This window comes from Anabrus simplex, chromosome 5 (assembly GCF_040414725.1).
Source record: "Anabrus simplex isolate iqAnaSimp1 chromosome 5, ASM4041472v1, whole genome shotgun sequence".
Lineage (NCBI taxonomy): Eukaryota > Metazoa > Arthropoda > Insecta > Orthoptera > Tettigoniidae > Anabrus > Anabrus simplex.
In genome coordinates, this window is record NC_090269.1 from 77,896,999 (window position 1) to 77,908,215 (window position 11,217).

General features: G+C 39.9%; 1 protein-coding gene across 1 annotated transcript in view; it reads right to left on the reverse strand.

Annotated features, from left to right (window-relative positions):
- LOC136874515 (small subunit processome component 20 homolog) overlaps positions 1 to 10,344 on the reverse strand; it is a 278,038-nt gene extending 267,694 nt beyond the window's left edge. The window contains exons 1-4 of the mRNA XM_068227773.1: positions 10,300 to 10,344; positions 9,879 to 10,159; positions 1,849 to 2,182; positions 1,195 to 1,413 (exon numbers count right to left, since the gene is read on the reverse strand). Coding sequence (XP_068083874.1) covers positions 1,195 to 1,413; positions 1,849 to 2,182; positions 9,879 to 10,159; positions 10,300 to 10,344 — 879 coding nt within the window. The remainder of the gene's footprint in view (positions 1 to 1,194; positions 1,414 to 1,848; positions 2,183 to 9,878; positions 10,160 to 10,299) is intronic.
- Between the last annotated feature and the right edge of the window lie 873 nt (positions 10,345 to 11,217).

Consider the following 11,217-nt stretch of genomic DNA (forward strand, 5'->3'; position numbering starts at 1 on the left):
AAAGTCATCTCCGTGCAGGTCCTGAAGGCCCCTAGAGGGGTAGAAGGTAAAGGCTTCCACTATACGTAACCTCGGCACTTGGTGGGGTAGAGTGGTTAGCTCTATGCCCAGCTGCATTTGCCCGCAGGAATTAACCTGGTACTCATTTTTCGTGTAGGCTTAGTGAATCTCAGGACCGTATGGCGTGCTGCATATAGCATTGTTTAATAATAATAGATCTATGTTTGAGTGTTAAAAGGCACTGCTGTTACTGCTTCCACAGTAGTTACCGTATTTACTCACGTAATAGACCCCTTTTAATAAAGAGGAGTCTCTGAGGCAAGGAGTGGTCAACCAGGGAGTTGAGATACAAACAGCATAGTGAAAGGATGAAAGAATATTGGAAGGAATGGAAGAGAAAACAACAAATTATGAAGAACTGAATTGAAATTGGCACGTGGTCCTTAGCAGGCCTCATCGGAAATAATAATAATAATAATAATAATAATAATAATAATAATAATAATAATAATAATAATAATAATAATAATAATAATAATAATTTTAAAAAAGCAAAAGGCACAGGCATCTCTGTGCAGGCCATGAAGGCCCGTGGAGGGGTGGAAGGTACAGGGTTCCACTATCCATAACCTCGGCACTTGGTGGGGTAGAGTGGTTAGTTCTATGCCCGGCCGCCTTTGCCTGCAGGAATTAACCTGGTACTCATTTTTGGTGTAGGCTGAGTGAACCTCAGGGCCATGTGCACCTCCGGAAGTGTAAAACTTGTTTCTTAAATTTTACGACTTCCTGACCGGGAATCTATTAAAGAACTATTTAAAACCACGTCCTTCCGGGTGAACCGAGCACGCCTGTACCGCCTTGGCCAACAGCCCCTAATTACAATAATAATAATAATAATAATAATAATAATAATAATAATTCCTTGTAGGGCACTGCCTAGGGTTTTGTTATAAAAATACCACTCCATTGAAAAGCAAAGTGAGCCTGAGTATAAATAATAAAACCAAATAGACTACAAACTTTTCTTGATGTGAGAATGAAATACTGTATGTGAAATTTGTATTTCTTATTCCAAAATTGGCTTTGAAATACAACTAGAGAAGGGAAAACAATAATGAGTTCAGTGTTGATTTTAAAATAGCAAATTTGTTTTTCTTTTCCAAGTAAATTATCTCACTTCACTTTAATACTTACAAAAGCTGCGGTCCAGAAGAGTTTGAAATGTTGAGATCTTATTCCAGCGCACATAGCAGTTACTGTGTGAGTCAACATCTCAAAGAGGAGTCTCTGAGGCAAGGAGTGGTCAGCCAGGGAGTTGAGATACAATGGCAATAAAGATTGTGCACAACTATGGAACTGTCCAGAAACTCCTCGCAACACTTCAAACATCAAGCGACCACATCCCACAATACTCTGTAAATAGAACAAAAATATGTATTTTCAATTTGTTATGGGAAGTAGGTTTTTGGCATATTCTCCTTAGAGCAGTCTATATGTCAGATGAAAAAACCTGATGTAAACAAGTATGCATGGCAAAGTCTTATTCTGCTGGCTCTGTTCAACCTATGTTTCTACTGTAAATGTAACTACTGTAAATGTATTCCAGAATATTATTTTTGTTATGTAACCTTAATTTGTAAATTTCATGAAGAAATTGAAGCTTCCAACAAGGTTTAAATTACAACAGTTTTTAAATTAAGCCCTTTTTCCTTTCAAGGTGACACCAGAGATGAGAATCCTAACTTAAGTTACAATATATTGCAAATCCCTGATATTCAATATTCATGGCTAAGAAATAATCATATGAATCTGGGTTATTGGACTAAAAAATATACAAAAATTACTCACATCTGGACGTTTCTGCAAAGTTTGAAGTATCAAAGCAAGAAAACCTTTCTTGTCCTTCACTTTACGTGCAACAAATGCAAAACTTTCAGCAGCAAAGTTATTGATGTACTCTGGTCTACTGTCTGACAGCAGAGGTAGAAGGCTGTCAAACACAGTGGCCACATCCTTGACCAAGTATCGCCACAGGAACTTGAACATGTAAGCAAGGCATGTGAAAGCCCATTCCAGTTGTTCTGCATCTTTCGTTGCAAGTAGATCTATCACACGATGCAGAAGTTCAGGGTAAAATGGGTACACTTCATTTTGTAAGTCTCGAACCAAAGCAACCACAAACCTGTGTTTCATTGGAGACAGAAAGAAACTCACATTAGTACCTGCTTAAAAATCAACAATAAACAACTTGATGCCGCTTCAAATAGGCAACACATACCATTAGAAGAAAAAATTATATGGAAGTATATGCCACTCTTTTCCATTACGTCGAACTGTGGCTTTAGATTTCAGCATACAGTATTACAGTATAAAATTCTCCAAATAAGATCATTTCATACCAGATCAAAAAATCTACATCAATTTTCCACCACAACATCTCCAATTTTGAAAGTATTTTTCCTGGATACTAATATCTGTAAAGTAATTTTTATTAAGAGTGCAGATCATGTCTGGTAACATGTGGTACTGGAATGCCTGGTGTAATGGAACAATTTACTTATTTGGGATTTACATAAGTATCTTGGGATTAAACAAAACAAACCTAGGGATGTGAAGAAGAATTGACAGGAGGAGAAGAATCCTATGTGCTTAACACCTCATTAACTGCTATCAGTCCTAGAGAAGTGCAATTTTGTTCAAAAATGGAGTACTTTAATGTGCCCATAAACCTACTGGTCCAGCTTTCTTTAATTTAATTACTAGGTTATGATCCCACAACCTTGAGCAGAAGAGTTTGTGCTCCTAACTACACAACTGATCCTCATGAGCCAACACTATCATCATACAGGACAATGCAAAGGATTCCACAAATCACAGCCTCAGCAGAAAGTGGGATAGTGTCTCACACTGGAGAGCGACAAGGCATTCACTGCCCCGGTACATTATAATAAGAAGAACATCTACCAGGCACTCATTTCAAGGGTACGGCGGGATTGTTTGATCTGCTCTGTTTACATTTTGAACAAGAACCATCATAGGACAAGTTTGTCCAATACATCATATCCAATGTATCATGGGGAGGATAAGATCTACTTAGCAGGATTTTTAACAACAAGCAAGACCATACAAGTTCATTGTTTTCATTTTTGACTTCATCCAAGAGATCAACGGTGGTTTTTAATATTAACTTTTAAAGTGCTTCCTCAACATTAAGGACAAGCTTAACAGCTATTAATGCAATTTAGACAAGCATTATAAAGGAAACTTTTTAGTGGCCCTATCTGTTAAAATTTTTCCATTTTTAACTATGTGTGTTTTTAGTGTGAGTTTAATGGATCTTAGAATATGAGGAATTTTGGTTTATGATGTCAAATTCACTGATGAAGAGAATGGCCATTTCTTGAGACATTAACAAATAATAACTGGGTAAACTAATGAGTGTATAATAAATATTGATAGGGTGAACCGAACAACTACCCATGGCATTTTTCCACTCATGTATGGAACGGAAACCTAGCCTGTCACTAGAGGGCTGCTGCAAAAGGTACATGATGCAGAGAAGAAATTACTGATATATTCATGTCGACCGACAGAGTATGCAACTAGACAATCAAAGGAACCTTAGATGTGGTAGAACTAAGCACAAAAGGAGAGGTGGTTTGGCCATATTAAGAGGACAGACGATTTTGTAGAAGGGTATTGGAGATGCTTGTGCCTGATAACACAAGAGAGGGAGGACCAAAAAGATGGTTGGACTGTATAAAAGAGAATACAACGAGCAGAACCTACAGAAAAACCTGGTCGCAGACAGGAACAATTGGAGGAAGTTAACCCACACCAGCGACCCCACTTAATGTGAGAATAAGAAAAACAGAAGGGAAGAAGAAAAGTCCAGCTCCTTGGCTGAATAGTCAGCATACTGGCCTTCAGTTCAAAGGAACCTTGGGTTTGATTTCCAGCTGGGCTGGGTATTTTGGAACAAAGTCAGAATGCGCCGGCCTATGTATGAAGTTAAACTTGCGGGACCTGCCTGAGCAGTAGAGGTTTGAGGTTGGGAGAAACTAAACCTACTGAATATGGTAGTTTTAACATTTCTTTTATCTCCTTACTCTCCTTCTCCTACTGCCTTTACTCACCAGTATCCCCTTATACTTTCTCACATTTTTTTATAACTTTTATATTTGCATGCCAATGGTTACAGCTGTGTTGAAATACCGTATCCAGTGAGATCTCCGAAGTTAAGCAACATTGGGCATGATCAAGATTTGGATGGGTTGCCACATGCTGTTGGTGGGGGGTAAGGGAATGGAGGAGCGGAAAGGAACTGGCCACCCTACCGTACGTAAACTCCGGCTCAGGTATACCTAGGCGGAGGTTCAGACCTGCCTTCGGGCAGAATACACCCTTACCTTTTTTTTTTGCTAGCGGCTTTACGTCGCACCGACACAGATAGGTCTTATGGCGACGATGGGATAGGAAAGGCCTAGGAGTTGGAAGGAATCGGCCGTGGCCTTAATTAAGGTACAGCCCCAGCATTTGCCTGGTGTGAAAATGGGAAACCACGGAAAACCATCTTCAGGGCTGCCGATAGTGGGATTCGAACCTACTATCTCCCGGATGCAAGCTCACAGCCGCGCGCCTCTACGCGCACGGCCAACTCGCCCGGTCACACCCTTACCTTACCTTATATTTGCATATTATACCAATTTAACATCTACCTTTTATAAATTCCTGGCAACAGGTCAATTGAAACCAGCCATCTTCAAGTCCATAGCCCACTAACATTTCCACTCAACTAACATGTTAAGTTACTAGACAGATTCAGATTTAGAAATCGTATATATACAGATACATAGTTTGTTATTAGTATAACTTTGTAATGGCCACAAAAGATGTCTCTGTCATGACTAAACTGCTACAAACATAACTTTCAGAAACAATAAAAAGTACATGAAACTCAAATCACGAGATTCATTAAATTCTCTTCAGCCATTTTTCTCATGATGCGCATACGTACATACAGACAAAAGAACGGATGGACAGACAGGCAGAGATGACGGAAAATTAAAATGTGCATTTCCTTGTTACTGTGGACATGACTGATACAGAAATACCATTTGTTTTAAATTCTGAGCTATGTACAGTCAAAAAACTCTTATTTCATCGTCGCCATAAGACCTACCTGTGTCAGTGCGACATAAAGCCAATAGCAAAAAAACTCTTATTATTATTATTATTATTGATTTAAGCCCACTACGGAGCGCTGATGACTAGTTCTTCCTCGATGTTCTTCTTCGTTCCCAATATCTCTTGAGCCCTGCTGATAATTTCTCCTTTCTCTCCCGTGAAAGGGGCTTCCGACTTCTAGGGACTCTGGTGGTGGGGTCCAAGACTGTTCCATAGCACAAAATTTGGAACGATCTTCTATATCAATGTCTGAAATCCCAGCCGAATCCAAGTCCTTCTGTACTTCATTAAGCCACAAGCTTCCAGTCTTATAGATTTTAACCAAAGAGAAGATCATCTTGGTAAGCCTGTTGCTGTCCGTTCGTTGTAGGTGTCCATAGAACTTAAGCCTCCTACGTCGCATGCTGGTATTGGCTGATTCTAACCGTCGATACAGCTCAGAGTTCGATTTAAGTCTGTAGGTTCCATCTGGGATTAATCTTGATCCATGAATTTTCCTGAGGATATGTCTTTCGGCTTTCTCCAGATCATCCATGGTGCCTTTTTTGTTCATCAGGGGGGTGTGCGGCATACAAAAACTGTGGTCTGACAACAGTTTTGTAATGACAGATCTTAGCATTTTTCGAAATGCACCTCTTATTATAATGGTTGTGGGATAGTTGGTACGCTGCATTGAGTTTGTTACATCTTTCTAAGATGGATGTACCATCTCTACCATTGGGGTGGACCCATTCACCAAGATAGCGGAAGCGATTGACTCTCCCAATCGTTCCATGTATGGTCGTCAAAAGGGGGTTTCCAGGATGCCGAGTCTCAAAGTACTTAGTTTTGTCGTACGATATGTGTAATTCTGCCTTCACCGCTATTTTGTGCAGGGCTTCGATAGCAATGACAGCATCCTTAGAGTTGTTGGTTATATACAGATTTCTTTTCTTTTTTTTTTTTTTTTTTTTTTCAAGTTGCTTTACATTGCACCGACACAGATAGGTCTCATGGTGATGATAATACAGGAAAGGGTCAGGAGTGGGAAGGAAGCGGCTGTGGCCTTAATTAAGGCACAGCCCCAGCATTTGTCTGGTATGAAAATGGGAAACCACAGAAAACCATCTTCAGGGCTGCCAACAGTGGGGTTCGAACCTACTATTGTGGAAATCAAAGTTTTATTATTCTTCTTTTAACAGACTTTCAATACGGGAAAAAATGAGGATAGTCTCTTGCAAAACTGGATACTGGCCGCACTTAAGTGACTGCAGCTATCAAGCTCGGTTTATTAAAATTAATATCAATGAAAATTTATTGTTTTACAAATTACCCAACACCACACAGACAACAATAATACGGGAAACAGCCTTTAGCACCAAAATGTTTGCATGACGGAAGTAGTCCACTCAACGTTCTAAACAATATTGTTATGGTATTTGCATTGTTGAAATAAATAGTTAACAATTTCATATTTTCAGAGAATTTAGTTAATTTTTAACAGAAAATTAAATTTTACAATAAAACTGAAACTAAAAATTAATGCAGGTTGCTGATGTAATTGAGCACCTTCAAATACCACTGGACTGAGCCAGGATCGAACCTGCCAAGTTGGGGAATGAGGCTCTACAATCCAGGCTATAAATAATTTTATTCACGCTGAGTGAAATGGTAGTTATAGGGAGGGCCTAAAATTTAATTCTCAAATATCTATGTTATTAGTGGTCCTGTTGATAAGTACAACATAACTAAAGTTACATAATGTAAATCGGACCAATTCTCGCCGCAATACACAATCGCATTTATTGTTGAACCTAAGGAAACAGAAGAAAATGGAATCTTTTCTCGTTCACAGCAAAATAACATGATTCCACTTCAGATCCATAGGAATTGTCCCATACTTGATTGCTATTTCTTTGGTTTATTCCCGAACAACGCAATAAAAATTCCAATGAAAGCACGAACTTCAGTCTCATTGGTAAGTCTTGCATCTCTCTCATGCACAAATATCTTTTTTACTTCCTCTATATAAAGGTTTGTTTTTTTTTTTGTTTTTTTTTACAACTTGCTTTACGTAACACCGACACAGATAGGTCTTATGGCGACGATGGGACAGGAAAGACCTAGGAGTGGGAAGGAAGTGGCCGTGGCCTTAATTAAAGTACAGCCCCAGCATATGCCAGGTGTGAAAATGAGAAACCACGGAAAACCATCTTCAGAGCTGCCGACAGTGGTTTTCAAACCCACTATCTCCTGGTTGCAAGCTCACAGCTGTGCACCCCTGACCACACGGCCAACTCGCCCGGTATAAATGTTTGTATAGGTAGAAATAGTTTTCACAATACAGTATTGGCATCGAAAAACAGTTCAAAACATTCAAGCTCTGACTGGATATTCCTAGCACACCCCTTCGGTCCTAGAAAGTGCACAATAATATTGTGTGCTAGAGTATGAACACAGGGGGCTGCAATATCCTGTCTCCACCGAAAACTATCTTTTCCATAGTAAAAAATATTGCCTCGTATACATTCCTGTTCTTCAGAAGTCACATCTTCAGAATCCTCCATCACATTTGCTTCGCCATCAATAATTCCTCTATGTCAGAGATATGGACCTCCTGTCACATGATCCCCCTCCCCTTCATTGCTCAACATCCACCTCTAATTCTAGTTTACAGTCCTCATCAAACCATTCCATGATACGAGATTCATCACTAAAACCAGTAGATGTCACTTAAACACGATCACTGCTGGGCGTAACACGGATAGATGAGCGAGCTACGATTGTAGCCCAACCAACACTGAAGCTAAATAGTGGAAGAACAACTTCACTAAGCAGTGCCAACACAACTAAATCCCGAGAACAGCATGATGAAGAAAGGTATGGTGTAAATCTGAACCTTCTAATGACATCATGCAAGACGTCACACAGACGCACGGGCCACAGCCACGGAACCAATGCCAGCGGACCCTGGACTTGCCAGGATTTTAACTGTATACGGTTTGTTCCTCTGGTTCAAGGACTGGGCATTTGTGTTAATACACTTCTCTTCATATACACACACACATCATACTACTAACCACCACAAAAACATGTAATAGTGAATACATTCCTCTATATAGGGTTAGCATAAGGAAGGCCATCCAGCCGTAAAAACTGGGCCAAATCTACAAGTGCCAACCCCAATAAACTAGGGAAAAGGAAAAGAAGAACCTATTATACAATTACAGTATAAGCTGCAGCAATATCGTACGTCATAAGTATAGCGACCGCCCCGCAATGTTAGTAACACAAGGCACCACTATGTGGCGCATGCGTGTCCTTTGTTTATCACTTAGGTTTTTCACTACCAGTGCTGAGGTAAGTAGAATAGCACTGTTACCAACTATCAGTTGTTGGCTTGGTATACCTTTTTCTTGTTGTGCGGTCAGTATGCGCCGCAACAACAGAAAGAAACCCTCGAAGGGAGTGTGACCCCAAAGGGGCCACTGTTCTCATGACAGAGATTGGTCTGCATGTGCAAAGATAGGTTACAGCTACTAAATGACCTTTTTTTTCTTGCCATACGGGCATAGAAAAAAGCCTCTTGAAGGGAGTGAGGGGCCACTGTTCTCATGACAGAGACTGGCCTGGATGTGCAAAAAAATGTTACAGCTACTAAATGACCATTATTTCCCGCCGTAAGCCCCAGGGTTAAACGAGGAATCGAGAAACCCGATGCCATGATACTTTCAAACTTCGCGGGCCTCTTTAGTTTTTTTTTTTTTTTTCTTCTTCTTCTGCAGTGATTGGTAACAAAATCTCTATCTCTTCATTGGTGGGAATGATGTCATAATTTTCGATATCTCAGCCAATGCCCGTGACAGTAGGTGCAGAAGCAATGGATACTGGTGCCTGAACCATTACTTTGGGTTATAAAAGTTATACTTCTAATGACAGGCGGGTTGGTCCCTGGCAAGAGTAATGAACACGTCTCTCATCCAGAATCATTTCTAGGTAAAGTAACAGTATTGAAATTCACAAAGTAGCCCGCCTGGTGGCCATGATCGTTAAGGCGCTGAAGTCTAAAACGGTCTAATACCGAGGTTAGCCGGTTCGAGTCCCGTTGGTCGAAAAAATTTTCACCATCAGAATGTTGGCCGGCAGGGTAGGGGAGGTGGTGGTATACAATTTCTAATCACTAGATTGCGTGCCAAAAGCCTGGATTAAATTCCAAACCTCTCCGCAGTGCTCATATGGAGTGAGGGCATATGACGCTGTTGATGGTGATTCGTCCGTCGGATGGGGACGTTAAGCCTTGAGCAGACCCCTTGGTGCTATTCGACAGGAGTAGGCTATGTGCCGGCACCGGGTTTCACCCTCTCCCTACTATCATATATCACGTCATTCATTTCATCTCTCATTAACTCCTCTGATGAGGTTGACGTCAGGAAGGGCATCCGGTCATAAAAAACCGCCACGACAAATTCATCTCACCTCATACCCGACCCCGTAGGGAAACGGGACAAGGGTTGGACAAACAACATTGAAATTCACAAAGTATGATATAATCCATGTTGGACGGACTCTAAAATTCTACTTATTGTGCCTAAAGGAAAACGGTTCATTCACTATGATTGAGCTTTTGCATTTAGAATATTTCTACTCTGACCATATGAAGGTGTAAATTTTTTTTTTAATATTGTAACGCTATGTATTAAAAGTATACTTACTCCAAAAGGGCTTGCAGACAGAGAGGATGTTTAATCTCCAAATGCTTTTGTAACACAGACACAACTTCATGTTTTTGGTTCAGAAGTAAGGGGAGAGTCTGGACACAAGGTAAATCTGCTTTTAGGGATTCATAACTTTCTGAAAGGTTTAAAACATTCCATTTTTGTAAACTCTGATGAAGAAAGGTGTCGTTTTCGTCAGAATCATCTTCAAATTTATGACCTACTCGGTGAAAGACATCTATGTCAATATTCGCAATCCGTTCCGCAAATGGTTGGAACTGTAGAAGAAACAAAAAGAATATATTAGCATTAGGACAAAGATGTATTTAAGGATTTAATAGACAAATTAACTCGTTCTTCGGCTTTACACGTTTAAAAAAAAAAAAAAGACGGGAAAAAGAAGTGTCACTGAACTAACCTTAAATGTATTACTTCTTTTGTGCCTTGTTGGTTTATTCTTCATTTTGATAAACCAATTACATCTGATGAATTAACAACAGTTTAACGACCATGTACTCGGCAAGATCACAAAGTATGCACTTCGTATAACACACCGGACATGTATATAAACATACAACACAAGAGGATTGGCACGTGCTGCGCTGGGCACACAAGTTGCACGTGTATTCTTATCCCGTATTGCCAACACTGTAATAGTGATATCCGCTAATTTACTGTGCCAATTCCGCAACAAATCCCCTAGATTCGTCAACAGACAATTTAATTTAACGATGAATCAATACGTAAATAAAAAGTGTAATTTTGAACATTCATTTCCCGAGTTGGTACGAAGCTTAATAGGCAAAGAGAATGTGTATTTTACTAGATCTTTAAATTGAAAATGGTGGCAGTATTAACTTTGATTTATTAAATTTAAGTTAATCTAGTACGTGAAGTATCAGTCCAAGCAGTTATTTATTTGTGCATACGAATCATTTATTTATCTCTTCAGAGTGTAACCATTATACAGTCGCGAAGCTCTAATAAGAGGAAGGTTCATCCATTTGACAGCCGGAACGACACTAGCACCTCTAGCGGCGAGGTAGAGGCAACTTGCTTCTCTTTGCCACCGCCGTCTCGATCCTCCTATACTGCCTGCTCTATGCGAGCCTTTTTGCGACTACGCTGCGACAAAATTTCTCCGCTAGATGGCAGACATGGACGCACAATGGTCTAAACTTATTCTAATGACGACAGCCTACAAAACACTATGCAGTATGGTCATATGTTCACTGAAGCTTGTAAATTACATCAGTAATATTAAATATCGGCAATATTACCTGCACGATGTCGCAGTTGGCCTCTTCATGCACAATTTGAAGATTTTCCTGGACGA